This window comes from Alligator mississippiensis, chromosome 1 (assembly GCF_030867095.1).
Source record: "Alligator mississippiensis isolate rAllMis1 chromosome 1, rAllMis1, whole genome shotgun sequence".
NCBI lineage: Eukaryota > Metazoa > Chordata > Crocodylia > Alligatoridae > Alligator > Alligator mississippiensis.
Genome location: NC_081824.1, coordinates 350,575,554 through 350,591,878, shown reverse-complemented (window position 1 = coordinate 350,591,878; position 16,325 = coordinate 350,575,554). Strand labels below are relative to the sequence as shown.

At 41.0% G+C, this 16,325-nt stretch overlaps 1 protein-coding gene and 1 non-coding gene across 5 annotated transcripts in view; one reads left to right on the top strand and one right to left on the bottom strand.

Annotated features, from left to right (window-relative positions):
• UPF3A (UPF3A regulator of nonsense mediated mRNA decay) overlaps positions 1-3,808 on the top strand; it is a 48,663-nt gene extending 44,855 nt beyond the window's left edge. For 3 of the 4 annotated variants that reach the window (XM_059721051.1, XM_019484988.2, XM_006268554.4), the window contains one exon: positions 2,686-3,808. In XM_059721051.1, coding sequence (XP_059577034.1) covers positions 2,686-2,821 — 136 coding nt within the window. In that variant the 3' untranslated portion in view covers positions 2,822-3,808. The remainder of the gene's footprint in view (positions 1-2,685) is intronic. The other variant, XM_059721050.1, reaches the window with a different exon arrangement.
• Positions 3,809-9,974: 6,166 nt separating this feature from the next.
• Positions 9,975-16,116, bottom strand: LOC109282561 (uncharacterized). Its single transcript, XR_009459194.1, has 3 exons — positions 15,908-16,116; positions 12,582-12,754; positions 9,975-11,237 (listed from the first exon to the last, which is right to left on the bottom strand). It is a non-coding gene; the product is annotated as an uncharacterized LOC109282561 (transcript).
• Between the last annotated feature and the right edge of the window lie 209 nt (positions 16,117-16,325).

Genomic DNA, 16,325 nt, shown 5'->3' with positions numbered 1-16,325 from the left:
AATCTTTATGTACTTTGCACTGAAGTAAAGGAGGATATCTTATCACATGAAGAAGTACTGAATGGGCCTGTTCACAAACCCACCAAAATTTTCCAGTCTTTTTGTCTGGAGAGAGATATAGAAACAGCATTCTCCTACCACCCTTGAAACCTGTGGATGAACAGAGGACAGTGCTATGTAGTTTTCTTGAAATAGCTTATTCTGTTTCTTTTTCTAGACTGAGCCTAGTACTTTAAATTAGATGTTAAATGGTGTTTCTGCATTCCATCAAAATCTAATTTTTGTGATAGTTAAAATAAAGAGCCTTACTCTAGAGGCTTTCAAATAGTAACAGGTAACTACTGTATTTGCTCAAATACAAGATGAGTGTTTTTATGAACTTAATTAAATGCAGCCATTAGTGAGCATGACTATAAAACAATGACCCCCCCACATTGGGCAAACATGCTGATGGGAAACCCTTTTATTTTTTTTATTTTTTTTTTTTTTTTTTTTTTTTTTTTTATTTTTTTTTTTTTTTTTTGCCCTTAAAAAAACAGGCAGGTGTTTCCTCCACAGGGGACTGGCATCAGGCTTGGGGATACTGGAATACAAGGCCAGCACTGGAAGGGCCAGATGCATTTGTGACACCCTCCCCTTGGTGCCAAAATTTTTTTACCTTAACCAAAAAGCTAAGGTGCTGATGGGAACCTACCACCAGAATATGTTAGTGTAGCTCATCTGAATAAGATGTATGGTAGTGCCCATTAAGTGCAGTCCCCCTCAGCACTAACTGTTTTTCAAGTCATGGTGAGCCACATTACATACAGTTCAGCCAAAATCCCTCTGTCGCTCCCCTCTTTCAGCCTGGTGCATACAATTAGTGTGGTCCTGCCTTCCATGAGGTAAAATCAAACCAGGTTGCCCTGTGCTTCATCTACATACAATTTTTTGGACCATGCCATGACACATGATGACAGGAACACCTGATTCAAGTTATAAGTGGGGGCTTATTAGCACATAGCTCCTTTGTCTGGGGTACCTGGAATACACACACATACTGAGCAGTGCTGAGCTTTGGGGTCACTGTGGCTTGAAATGCTGTTGACTCCACTGGGGCCCAGCCCAATGAACTGTATGGTAAGTTATGAGTCATTGTCTTTGGCCTAATATCTTGCAAACTATCTACATAGTTTGTACTTTGCAGCCTTTTGGCTAAGATCAAGGGAGATAGGGGTATTTGAACCCCAAGGCCTCCAGGCATGGGGCTTGCATGTAGGATGCCTGCCTGGATTTGGGGAGTATCCAAAGCCCCAGACCAGTGGTAGAGCCATACAGGCTTGATGACTGAGCTCTGCTCAATTTTGGAACTTGACTATTGGGCTTTGCCCAATTGATTTTGAAACTGATTTAGCCTTGAAAAAGATTTTTTTTAAAGTTTTATACTACATATAAGTAGGTACTGAAGTGCTGCTCAGCAGTGTGTTTATGGAATACCTGTGCTAAAAGTTGCAGTAGTTTCAAAAAAAGGTAACATGCATCAATTCTGAATAAACAAAGTGCATGGGTACTACATGCAAATTGCTACAGCCATGTTTAATTTCAAGTTTATTGTTTTCAAATTTGCTCTTCACTTCCATGGGTTCATGGAGAGCAGGGTCTGACACTAAGGAGGGAGGAAAGGAGCAGCCAGCAGAAAAAGTTGGAGAGAAGCAGAGATCAAAGGGCTACCTGACCCCCCAGATTTATTTTCCGTGCTGTAGCAATGGGAGGGGGACAAATTCAAGGCAAACATCCCATAATTAGATTCTATACCAAAATTATACATTTTTCCATATATAGAATCTAATTATTATGGGGCCATCTTATAATCAGGTATTCAAGTAAATATGGTATATTTTATTGCCATGGAAAGTCTGTAGCTTAGATAGGTATGTTTTAAAGGGCACTCGAGCTGTCAGACAACTTATTTTAGGGAGATTCAGGTGGTTTTTCTTACAAACAACTGATCAGCAAGTTTCTGGTGGTTTCAGTTACTATACTTCTGCAGCTAACCATCCTTGTATTGTCCATATTTTCTTGATTTATTCACAGTAGGTGAAATACATTCTGCCCACACACAACATGCATATGGGAGTAGTGTGTGGTGGCCATAGGAACCAGACTGAATTATATAGGTGTTTAAACATGCATCATGTTTAAATTTTATTAATAGCTCATGAGTTCATATGACCTTTGCACAAATATCAATGAGGGAGAAGCAATAAAGGCTATATACATCAGCTGCAGGTATATATTCTAGTTTTATCAGGCCTTGATTACCCTGGTATTATTTTATTCGTATTATTATTTTAACAGCTTTTTTCACAGATGTCTCTTGTCCTTCTTTTACTATTTTGTCAGATAATTATATCTTTAATATTTGTCATAGCTAAAATGAAATTTGTTTATAAGGACTGTAATTTATAGTTTGCTTAATTTACTCAAAATGTTTGGCTTCCAAGAATAGCGTTTTAAACAAAGTGGATAATAAATACTAAGGCAGTTCTAATTAGACTTCAGCTTTTTCCCAGTTCTTGTTTAATGTGAAGTGATTTGATACAAAATCCCCTTTTCACAAAAAATCAAGTTAATCGTTTTAGAATCCCACATATGTAAATAAATGATAATTTACAGAAAAAGTTAACCTTGTGCACTTCTTTCTAGGATCGTCCAGCCATGCAGTTATACCAGCCCGGAGCTCGCATTCGAACACATACGGGGTCTACAAATAAAACCTATGACTGCTATGGGAAGTTCTCTGAAGATACCTGTGATAGAAAATATGAGGCAGATAATTTAACTGGAGGTGGTTCTGAGAAGAGTGAAGAAGCAGAATAAAACAAAATGGATAGAAAACCTGTGAAAGAATTGTTAATTTTAACTTCTCCACAACATTCATAAGGCCATTTCAGAACTCCACAGATTATACCAACAAAAGTGTACTACATCTATCCTTTGCTTTCTTCAATAAGAAAAAAAATTATTTGAGACAGATGTCATATTAATATGGCAAAGAAATATAATTGTTTTTCTACAAAAAGTGTAAGCAAACACCATTTTCTTAATTTAATAGCAGTCCAATATTTTATTAGGCTTACCCCAAGATAAAAAAAAACTTTTAATAGTTTTCAACTTGTGTTTATATAAAACTTTTCAGATAACATTTCACCTTTTCAGATCTATTATACTTAGAGAAATAAACTGTAAGTTTGTGTCAGTTTGAAATCTGAAGCACTTTAAATGTGTTCTGTGAATGGCATTAACTGTACAGGACCTAGTCCTTCAAACATCACCAGGCATAAAGCTGACTATGAAGAACAGTGCTAGTGGAATCAATGACACCATGGCTAGAAGCATGCGCTGTAGCCAGTAATGTTTGCAGGATTTGGCCCAGGGTTTGCACATCTGCGAGCCATGTCTATTGGTATTTGTAGCTCATCGTTTACATTGTTTTCATTTAGCTATAGTGTCAGGTAAGTGTAATTAAAAACTACAATACATTGTTACAACATTTGCCATTCTCCTGACCATTTTTGCCTTGTAAGTTTTAATGTATTCCTGTGTTTAAAATGGAAACGCAATCCTCCACATTTAAATGCTGTATCTGGTTTTGCAATTGCAATTTTTTTAAATGTTTTTGGCACTGACTTTTAAAAGGTATTGTACAGTGGTGACTTTATCTATGTTAATGTTTCATATAAGTTGCAGTTGTAGGATTTGGAAATTCTATGATGCATATAAGTTATAAAATATAATTTCTTTGAGAAAATAAAACATCTAATAGTGACTCTGACATACTGTTCTGAAGATTTAGGCCAAATACTGCGCTCTGATCCATCTCAGTGACTCTAGTAACAGGTATGTGTACTGAAAGACAAAAAAAAAAGGCTTTTGATAATTGTCTGATGATTAATACACTTAAACTAAGATCTGCTTTATCAGTGAAGTTAAACACTAAAATATTTATTTTTGGCATATTGAAACTTTTTCTTATTAAGCATAACACTTGATTGGTCTAGTCTTAACAATAATTTATTGTATTTTCCAAATGTTAAACATTAAATATAAAAGTAAAAAATAGTTTTGGCTATTTAAGAAATGATCTTCCACAGTTTTTTTCACTTAGGACACCAAAAAGGATAAGAAAGATATTATATTACTCAGTAGTGTCAAAAGGTAGGTTAAATATACAGGTAATTAGTTAATATTAAGTTATCTGTCAGAGCATTGATATGCTAGAGGTTATCTAGTATTTAAGCTGCTTAAATTACTTCAAAGTAGAAAACTCTAATGTAAAACTGTTGTTATAGAATGGATTGTCCCTTTATTAGAATTGGGCCCAGCCTAGTTCTTTTTGCCCAGATGATGGATTTGCGCTTGGGCTAGCAGTTGGGTCAGGTGATGGTAACCCAGAGGTGGGGCTCCATATCAACAAAAGATGACTCATTCTGAAGGGTGAGACATCTCCAGAGAGCAGGAAGTTTCTCCTATAGTAGATCCAGATGCAGTCGCACTGAACTCTTTGCAGGATTAGAGCCTAATGAGAAAATATTCCTAGCCTGTTTGAATTGCAAGAGAGGATGGCAGAGCCCAGCAAATTAAAGTACTATTGATGTCAGCATCCATTTTCTTGAGGTTTGCCTTCAGTGTGTCCTTGTAGCGTTTCCTGTGTCTGCTGCAAGATCTCAGGTGGCAAGATCTCTCAGCTATACTGGGAGCAGAGCACTTGTTTTGGGAGTCAAGTTAGGCAGCTTCACAGAACATCCAGTCCAGTGAAGTTGGTGCTTGGGAATCACTGCCTCAATGCTGGTAACATTGGCTTCAGCAGGGATACTAGCATCTCTGATGCAGTCTTCCCATTTAATGTGGAGGATTTTCCAGAGGTATCGTGGGTGATACTCACAGAAGTCTGAGATGACAACAGTAGGTCGTCCTTGTTTCACATCTGTAAAGCAGAGTGGGGACGATGACTACATTGTAAACCTGGATCTTGATGTCTTTATGGAGATTGGGAAATTGCTTTGGTGTGTGTTTATGGATCACAAAGGAGGTGCTTGCACACTGGGTCCTGCATTTGATTTCCTTATCAATGTTCACTCTCTGAGACAGTTGGCTATGAAGGCAAGGGAAGTGCTTGACTACCTCCAGGGCCTACCTCCTCAATGGTAGTTTGAGGAAAGGGCAGTCATACTCACAGTATGACAGGCTTATAGAGCACTTCCATTTTCTTGATGTTGAGAGAGAGATCCACAGCTTGGCAGGCTTCTGCAAAGAGACCCAGCATGGTCTGGAGGTTTTCCTCAGCATGTGCAAGGATGATGCAGCTGTAGTGAAGGTCAAGGGTGGTTGTTTTGATTACTTTAGTCTTTGAGTGAAAAAGTCCCAGGTTGAAGAGCCCTCTATCTGTTCAGTACTCAGTGTCAGTTCTGGAAGGGAGGTGGCCCTTGATGAGAGCCAGAATGACAGTCAAAAAATGGAGAATAGAATTGGGGTAATGAGACACATCTTTGCTTGACTCCCATATGGATGACAAAAGGATCTGTCTCTGATCTGCTACAAAGAGCCATCACAGTCATCTGGTCTTGGAGAAGCCTCAGAACTTTGATGTATTTTTCATCAATAAATTCTATTTGTTTATAATTTCTGTAGAATAAATTGCATTCCATAAAAGTAGATTTAGGCACTGAAATGTGATTCTGATCCTCCCTGCTTGAGTCCTTGAAAAACAGATAACGAAAAAATTGGGTGGGTTCTTTTTCTTCTCACTGCTTTTTGTGATTCAATCTTAAGGGCAAAAGGATGGTATGTTACAAATTAGATACACTGATAGATTTTCAGGGACTCAAACAGGGTAGAATAGAATCTACTTAGGTGGGATTGAATCTGGTTCTTGGTGGGCACCTGTCCCATGACTTTGGGATCAGTATCTTTTGGCAAGCAGTGTCTCTTCCAGCTACATCTCTAACCTGCGTTCTGAAGGCATAAGGAACAAAGCAGAAGTGCTGACTTAAAATTCTGCTTGTGGTACTAACCATACCAATGCCAGAATTTCCAGTGCCAGGAGATTCAGCAGTGACATTTACTGAAGACTTTTTCTTTTACTGAATCACTGCAATTATTAGCAGCAATGAACATTCCTACAGCACACATTTCTTCAGCACTGCCTTTATGGTACCAATGAAAGAAGCGCTCAGATTGACCACTAGAAGTCTCACTAAACTGTCACCTCCATTAGGGGAGGAATATTCTTATCTTCAAGATATGGTGGAAGGCATCCAAGGGGAGGATTGGGGGTGTGGAGGCAGAGTCTCCAGGGAAGACTGGGGAGCAGGCATGGTCCATGGGGAGGTTGGTGGCATTGGGGGGCTTGCAGGGTCTGCAGGAGGGCTTGGGGTAATGAGGGATTCTCTCCCCCACCTGCTGGGACCAAGGGCTACTTTTAGCCCTCTGATCCCCCCCCACCCCCAGACAAACTGCCCCCCCACCAAGTGAACCTAGCTCCCTATTCCTTTTGCCCTTTCCCCCACTGGGACTTACTTCCTTGGCTTCTGGTATTGGTGAACATTGATAAAGCTAGCACCTGGAGTGGGTTGGGCAGTTTGGTGGTCTGGGGAGGACTGACTGGCCCATGGACAGGGGTGCTGTCCATCTGGGGATGGGGTGCAAGGGTGGGGCTAAAAGCCCAGTACCAGGAGTGGGTAGGAAAAGTGCAGCCTCTGGGGCTGGGTTTTTGCAGGTCTGGAGCTGCGCTGGGAATTACGGAACCGAAGTTCAGTTCAATCAGCCTCGCCAGACCAGAGCTGTTAGGCTACCCTGGAGGTACACTTAACTTAGATTGGGTCAGCCACTTTTAGACTGATCTAACTGGCCTGAACTTTTGTACAGTTCACAAGTACAGATGTAAGTATCATTAACAAAAATAGGCAGACAGGTTCTTTGGGTAGATTTGATGTCTTTTATTAGACCAACTACATAGTTGGAAAAATTGTTCTTTGCCTGCCCAGAGCGGGGGGGTTGGCCTCGATCTTTTGAGGTCCCTTCCAGCTCTTAATTTCTATGATTTTTTGGGGCACAAACACCTGTTTTCATTTAACCTCTAATTATTCATTTAACCGCCTTTAATTATATCAATTAACTGATACACAGCTGCTGCAGGGATCTGCTCCCAGGGCCCTTTGACTGGGGGAAGGAAGGGAGGAAGCAAGCACAGACCACAGCCCAGGTGAAGCCCTGTGCTGGGCAGGAGGGAGCACCTGTGAATAAGCAGCTAATTGCTTAACTGATGAGTCAGGCTGCTTGTTGTTTTCTTCTTAGACTATGGGTACTAGTCCCCCTCCACCCTCACATCTCCTTGCTCCTCTCCCTCCTGCCTGCCTGCCCTGCTGCCTTCTGATTCCTGCTGGGGCACCCTGTGGCCTCCCTTTTCCCCTTCTCTGCCAGACTGGACTCACCCAAAGCTAAAGGATAATTGGTAAGCTAACTGGTTATCACTGCACTTACTGGTTAAACAATTAATCATTTAACCATTTAACCTTTCACATCCTTATTTGCAGGTAGATCCACCTAAATAATGTATGGTCTGCATCTGGGCAAACTAAGCTAGATTGGGTAACCATTGGCCTGTTAGGTCCTAGAAATAATCCAAATAAAATACTTCAGTTTTACCATCTCCCTACTTACCTTCCTTTTCAGGGACTTCTCTTAGAAGAGGCTATTGCAACAGGAGATTAAATACATTTTTATTATGAGAGCTAAATATATTACGATTTTAATAAAGGTGAGGGAAAGTTTTTATATGTGCAATTATTTTATTCATATTAAAAAGGGTGATGGGGCCCTGTTCTGGATTTGACTCTGCAGTAACAAGAACACACCTATGTGACACTCTCCCCTGGTAGAGGTGTTCAAGTGATTGCCTCTTTTGGCAGAACTGTTTGATGGCCTCTCTTCAGGCAGACTCCAAGCATGTACCTTCAGGCTACTGCTTCTTGATCACCAAAAAAATGGAATACACCATATACACATTTGAAGAAAGAACAGTTACTTCCTTGTAACTGGTTCTCTAATGCATGTTATATATAAGTACTCCATGATCCAGCCCCATTAATACTACAGTGTAGTATTATAAAACCTGGATTCTGTATTGGTGATGGAGACAAGTTGGTCCCACTCTACCATCTATGCCCTCAGATGTGTGTGTTGTTGACTATTGAGGCAAGAAAGCTCAGGGCACAGGAAGGAAATTCAACAGGCACTGCTGGCCAAAAGGCTCTAATGTCAAATGTATGGAGTACACGAGTGCCCGAAGGGAACTCTAAGGATAGCATATTTCAAACAAAAGTGATAAAATAGGAATGGGAGTGTGGGTTAAAGGTTTAAAGCAGTGGAGCTGAACCTTTGAGAGAGACAAGCTAGGTGCTTGTGACCTGGCTACGCTGTGGGCCACCACTCCTTTCACATACAGAAAGGGAAGAAGAAGGTGGCTGCCAATGCTAGAGGGTGGGGAGAGAGGAGGAGAGCTTACCCCCAGCTGTGGACAGGATCAGTGGCATTGGAAGGGGAGGCATGGGCCAGATCCAGTTATTTTGGGGGCGAGATCTGGTCTGCAGGCTATAGATTGAGTACTGCAGGTTTAAAGCAAGAGCAGAGGAGGCCACTGAGCAGAAAACCCAGAGTATCCACTGTTCAGCAAAGGAGCTCAAGTAGTTAATGGCCACTTCCTTGAAGAATGCAGCCTAGAGAATGAGAGAGAGGCTCCACACTTGCAGAGAACATCCCCTCACCCTGGACTGACAGCTTGGTTGACTTGGCAGGGACACAGACTTGATACAGAGGCAGGGGCACATCGCAGGGTACAGGAAAGAAAGGATGCTTCATGTGTTAGACAAGCACTTTAGTCTCATCAGCCAGAGTCCAGAAGGGTCTGATTCTGATAACACCATCCAGGACTCACCTCCAATTGCCTGGGGGGCCTCCACTACTTGTACAGGAAGATGGGGATTATGTAGCAAGGGGTGGAGAGGAAGCTTCTCCTTTTGTAGCTACCATCAGTCTGACTTCTGAGCCAAGCTTCCAGGCCCTAAAATGTTCTTCGTAACCTTCATACTATGGGCCGGGACCAAATGGAAGGGAAGGTAAAAGGACTGACTCTACCAGCTGCTTGTTTAGAGCTCTTGGCTACAAAGACAACTGTCAGCTGGCCAAATACACTGGCTTTCTGGTACCATCGTTTTTGGAAAGAAATAGATTGCACTAAACTTGACAGCTGTATTCAGAAGATGTTCGCAGGGAAGGACAGACCAAGGTGTCTCTGAAAGGTCTTCATCTGCTCCTCCAACTTCACTCTCAAATGACACAAGTTGAACATGGTCTTAGCAGTAATTCCATAATACTACTGCTGTCAATATGCATTGTTTATTTTTCAGGAACAAACTAAATATTTGTCCCAAATGCACTTAGTGTACAGAATTTTAAAAAAGGTGTAACAAAGGGAGGGTATGAGGAACTGTTTCTGATTAGCTGTCACAACAAGCCAAATTGGCTTCCCAGTCCCTGACCCACTCCTCATTGCAGCATATGATCTACTAGTGGCTTTTTGTGCATGTTGAGGGGAGGGTAGGAGAGGCCTTTTTTAAATCTTTGGGAACACTTCCACATGTCTGCTGCTATGGAGAGGCAGTACTGCCTGAAGTTTCCTCTTCCCTCCCTCGGATCAGCCAGCGAGCTGCCACTTTCCTGTTACTAAGCAGTAGGAGCATGCTCAGTCTGCCCTAGAGAACAGAGAATAAAGCGCTTCTCTGCACTCCATCCTCTCACAGCTCAAACAGGAGTACAAATGTGCAGCTCACCACCACGTTTAATAAAAATAAGCTGAAAGATTTTATTTCGACACCAGTAACTTATTTTGACCATTCAGCCTTGCTGTGAGTAGGTCCAGCTTCATTGACCACTGGAGAACATTGGAACTGCCTGCATTTACACCACAACTGTATTCACTTCAATATATTTTCCTGCTTTATGATGGCTATGAGAAGTAGTATTTGGCATTTAACTTTTTCAAATGTAATGGCCAACCTGCTGCCTCCCCCGCCCTCAAGCTCCTTTGTATCACTTCTTAAGCCATTATTTAGGGCTCAAGTCTTTTGTTTATAATTCCTACTGCACCGCATGTACTATAATAAGTGTGCGTATGTCCAATGAGCTATTTTTGTAAGGTGGAGTGAGATAGAAGCTAAATAATCAGTAATATTCATGACTTGAAGCAGATTTAAAGGAATAACATTTTGAAAGATGTTACGTTTATGACTTTAAAAGCTCAATAAAGCTCAATTATCTCACATTGGCCCCTTTAAAAATTAAACTAAGAATTTAAAAGAGCAAACTGTTCCTTTTCCCTTGTTTCTTTATTTTTCAACTAGTCTTTTGCTGGGCCTATGCGTTATTCTCTAAGCCTGGTCAGGGTGACCCTCTTCCTCCTCCTTTTGTGTACAACTTTGTATACTTTACTGTTTACTTTAAGGTTCAACATTGTAGGGCCTGTATCAGCAGCATAACAAGAGCAGGGCAACCTGGGCAGCTGTCTCAGGTGCTGCCTTGGATGGGAGGAGGAGGGTGGCTAAAAAAAAATGCTGCTGCCACAGTTGCACAATCACGTTGGTGGCATGGTAGCAACCAGAATTTACCATTGATCTGTGTGTAACAGCTGCCCAGCTGACACACCCAGCTGCATTGGTATTCCTCTGATATGTATGAGAAGCTATAACGTCCACAAAAAATCCTTAACAAAAGAAAAAAGTATAAATATTGCTGTTGTTTCCATCCCAGTAAAATGATGGATTACTTGTAATTAAATAATTTCAAACAATTCAGATGGAAACGTGATTTGCAAACTAATGTTGCCATTCCAATTGTAACTAATGAGGGAACGGACTGATGAGATCTTAATCCTCTAGAGAAATTGATATTTATTTTAACTTCTTAATCTTCTTTTAGTAGTAGTGATATAATAGGAAAATGCATGATTGGCCTGTTGGGTATATTCCAATAATACTCAAACAACATTAAAAAAGTGTAGTCCGTCTTCTCTGCATCTGATGGTGCTTTTGATTTAAGTTCATTAGCTTCTTGTAGACTGGGAACGCCATCATCCTCTCATCAAGACTGTGTTTATTTTGAAGCATTCCAACTCTCTCCCAAAATGCTTTGCTGCTGCATAACTGAAAGATAAATATTTTCAATACATATTACACAATATGCACTTTCTAAAAGGTAGGTTCTCGTCTTATTTACGCTCCATTTACTCCAGATTTATGGCAGTGGAAAGAAGAGTATTACCTGACTCATTAATGAATGGTATTATGATTATTGCCAGGGGTTTTTTATATGCATATTATTCATTTTACTGAAGCCAATGGGGAAAAGCTGTTTGGTTAAAATTGGCATAAGTATAGAAAAGATTTGACTGTTATTGTTAAATAACACAGAACAAAAGGAATGCACAGAATAAAAGGAATTTGTACAGATCCAGGATTTTCCACAGAACAAATTCAACCCTTGGAAATTTATCCAAATTTTTCTGAAGCAACACTTCCAAAGGAAACCACAGCTTCCTTACAAGTTCAATGCCTACTCTCCAAATAGACTAGGCAGCTTCTATGCCAAAGTTTATTTTTAGAACCAGAATTGGGGTTGAAGATTCCTCATCTGGTTTCTAAATGGAAGGTAGAAAGAACAGAGACTGATGGAAGAAAAGGAGGCAGGAAATGAAGAAGGAGAGAATACAACTACATGTTAGAAGTGGAACTCTTAGTGGAATTCAAAACAGGAGGAAAGGAAACAGTAAAAGAGATAACACAACAAGGTAGAATTTTTCATTTGGTCAGCAAGATCCTAGGCACTACCTTCAGAGGCATAACCAGTAAGATCTGTGTCCTAGATGCAATATTCCTGGAAGCCCTGGTCCCATAGTCAGTCTTACACCTGTTGTAGGGGGAGGTGTTAGCACAGTCAACAATCAGGGGCTTAATGCCCCTGACAGCCATCACCTAATACTGCTGAATCCCATTGCCACCATGACAGGGAAACACTGATTTGGCAGCACTCCTCTGCAGCATGGCAGCCTCGAACTTTACACTGTCTCCAAATGTCACTCTGGCCCCTGCCCCCTTCTCAAATGCCACTTTAGCCCTGCCCTCTCTCCAAGTGCTACCACAACTCCTGTTATGGGCGACCCCTTGTACCTCAGCAACCTAGGACTCATGTCCCAGTCACCCACTACTAATTATACTTCTGATCAGTTCTTTTGAAGATGGGGTGACTGTGGACTTTAGAAACATTCATCTGGCCATTCAGAATATGGCTGTAGGTTATAAAGGTCTGTAGTCATATTCTTATTACCATTAGAGAGATGTCTGATCCTGATACCCCTGCTGCTTGATTCTATATCTATTTACCAGAGAAATCTACAATAGCAGATCCATCAATCATAGTAATGTGTTTCTTTAAATGATGCTGTAAAGCTTCATGAGTTTGGATGGATCCCAGCTATACCTCAACCTTACCTGCTGAAATTTTTTGCAAGTTTTTGACAGTTGTCCAATGGCATCAGTGTTAAGAAATGACAGGATATATATAAGCAGATTGTCAGGCATTCGAACCAGGAAATCATAATGTCCCTGGCACAGGTTTAGAATGTATTCCAACATCCTGTTACTAAAGACATCCTGTACCTTCCCTGTGATAGAAAAGAGAGAGGAACAAGAAAAATAAGTAAAAAGTATTCTGCAAATAAATAGATCTCTGGAAATTAGTTATCTAAAGAACTGATTAAAACTACAATGCTTAAAGTTTAGGTGTCTGGTCCCCCAGGATGGATCTCCAAATTTAGGACCCTTAGGGGAATCAGACATATCTGAAAAGTGATCTAAAAAACTCCATATGCTAATAGGGAATGGTGAGCAAAGGGGTGTATCTGAACTCTTGTCTTTTCTCTGGAGCTCTGGCACTTGAATCAGGGCAGCAAGGGAGGAGACTCCATCTGCTTGGCAATGAGAAACTGGAACCTCCTGCTGAGAGAAGCTGTTGAGGTTCAACAGACCATGTCAATACCTCACCTAATTCTTTTATTGCAATTAAAAGGCTGGCCAACTTCTATATGGATTACTTTAAGCATGATGCTACAAATGCTAGAAGTAACCTTGGCTATGCAAACCAACAAATATTACTGAAAGCATTTACCGTTTAGTTACACCCACACAATAAAGTCACAAGCATTTCATCAGAATATTTACAGCCCTTAAAAGTGAAGTTAACCTTTGCCTAAATAATATATAAAAAGCTACTGTGATTGGTGTTTATGGGAAGGAGGCTCTGGAAGACCATTCAGTTTTTAAAACCTGGGCAGAAATACTTTTTCTTAAGTCTAACATGGTGAGAGTAAAGAAAAATATAAAGGAGAGAAATTCCTTAATCTCTTCAAAATTACCCTAATCCTGTCTAAAACTGCATTTATGAGCGTCATAAGATCTCTTCCATTGACAAAACATTTGGCATCAACTTTAAAAGTAGAAAAAAAATCCCAATTATATTAAAGACAAATCAATGTGTACTGCTCATAACCAAAGAAAAGTCACCCTACTGCTGATGAAGAGGGGATTATCTGCTATCACAAAATATAAAAGGGTTGAAAAAGAACTCCCATGCTACCAAGTGAGCAGGCATGGGAGGGGATAATAGCTAGAAAATGGTATTTAGAAGTTTGCTTTTGGGAATTGGCTTATAGGTAAAGTAGATATGCACTAGAATAATGATCCAGGACAGCAGCAAGGGTTAATTGATTTCTAAAAAGCCTGTTTGTGCCTTCAAGGCCCACTGTGTTTGACACAGCCAAGCAGACATGCAGGCTGGGAAATTGAAGACATGTACCACAGTGTTCCATAACATGAAATAAAGTGGCATTAGGTGCCCGACTGCAGAACCCAACTGCAGAGCCCTTGAGATTTCCAGTTTCAGGGAACAGACCAAGTTAGGAGAAGACTGGAAAGAATCAAATTAGGATGTGTGCATGCGTTGGGTTTGTGAAACAAAGGAATATGCTGACAGGACAGAACATGGACAGTATAATGACCACAGAGAGGCCAATCAGCAATACCCAAAGATGAAGAGTCATCACAGAGGAAAAAAATATACAAAAGGAGGAATCTCAGAGCAGCAAAGGGTCCCTGAGAGGGGAACCCAAAGCCATCATGGACAGAGGGCATACCACTAACCCATCTCACCCACCCCACTGGAGAGGGAGGGCCTTGGCCTCCGACCTCCAGGCTGATGACAGCTGACATTCAAGAGAGAACCTCAGAGTGAAGTTTCCACTGACCAGATGTAGCGACTCTGTGCAGCTCTAGGACTGGTAGATATAGAATTGTTTGAATTATTCTTATCTGCTATCAATAAAATTTGCCTATTATTGAATGGAGAGGTTGTGGTCTGTCTGAGGGTTTGGGTCTGCCAGAAACAAGGTATCTGGGTCATAAATCTAGTGCTAACAGGGGATAGAGTAGACACTACATTGTGTCTATGACTTTTGTAAGGTTTAAAGAAATCCCAGATGCAAGTAAGAGATGCTAAACTCAATAATATTATATAGTTAAGAGTAACTCCCCCAGGAAAGTAACAACTAGAGGTGCAGAAATTTTGGGGGCCAATACCGATAGCTGATATTTAAGGAGGCATATCAGCCAATACCGGTCCAATATCTGATACAGCTGCCATCAGGTGGTAAGTCTGGTGTGGTGAAAGGAGAGGGGAGAGGGAAGGGGCATGGGGGTGCAGATCAATGCCCCCCACGGTGAGGGAGGAGGCAGGGGAGGCGCTGCCCAGCTGGGGTGAGGGGGGCATGGGATGGAGGTGCGGCTCATGGGATGGGGGCAGCTCCTGCCGCTGCTTGCACCCTAGGAGGGTGAGGAGGGAGCGTATGCCCCCAGATCTGTACAGGGCGGGCAGCAGCTGCAGGAGCCAGAGCTGGTGCTGCATAGTTCTTTTCACCAGGGGCTGGGCTCAGCGTGGGCTCCAGCAGCACTGGGAGGAGGCTGCAGCCACCCCAAATTTCGCCACAGGTCTGCTCCCAGCCCCATCACCCAGCGCAGCCCTGGCTTTTCCTGGGACTTGGGTGGAGGAGGGGCATTCAGCTAAGGCTGTGCCAGGTGGAGGGTGGCGGTGAGGGGCTGAGAGCAGAACAACTGAAGGTAATCCATCAAATGCAATTAACTACTGAGGAAAAATAATTTAGCACTAGGCAGAGGGCAAGTTTCCATTATAATTAAGAGTGAGGTAATAAATATGAATTGCCTAGGCATGTTAAATAAAAGATATATTGTTTCCTTCAGCTAAATAAAGCACAATGCATTTTCTTTCCTTATGACAATAACCTACAATGCAAATACCGTAACCATTCTATACTGAAAGCTTTTCAGTTTCCTATGTAAACATGAAATAGCTAAGAAAACACTTTTAACTGTATCGTATCTGTAAGAAGTGGCAGGAGGATTTTCCATGTGTATTTAAGGCACTAACAATGATTAATAGATTCCTTCCTAGCTACTTTTTTATATAGTGCTTACTCTGCTATTCATTATAAACACCACCATGTAATAACAAGAAATAGGTAGTTTTATAGAGTATTTGACTAATCTAAAAAGAGACTAAAATGAATTACAATAGCCATATGCAAGGATTACAGTGTAAATCATAACATTAGTACTGAGAGTCTCATTAAAAGACCAAGTTGATTTGCTAATGCACACAATTGTATTATTTCTATTCCTTGTTTTCAAACTCAATACTTGCTGTGTAACAGTTTGTCCAATAAAAAATGATTGTGGGGCTTTCTCACTTCTGTTGGAAAAACCTTTTCTTGATTTGGCCGAAAGGAAATCCTCCAAGTCCTCCAGATCACCTACAAGAAACAGCAATAAGGAAGGACAAGCATGGAGAAAGTTCAAAGCAGTCCCTTTTTAAGCTTTGCCAAAAACCAAAATACTAAATTCAAACAAAAAGCACCCATGCAGAAACTCATGCTGCAGCTTATTAGCAATGCACAAGAAAAGATACAGATTTGGTGCTAGATACACAAAGAAACTTTTCTCAGTGCTTATAAAGGTATTTGTAGAATGCATAATTTATCCAGTTCATTGCAGCAATTGCAGCCCTGTAGCTATGTACTCAAACACATTCATTTACAAATCTCTAGTTACAAAAATATTACCCCCTGACATGTACAGTTATCTACAAAGTTTCTTTTTTTCTGCACA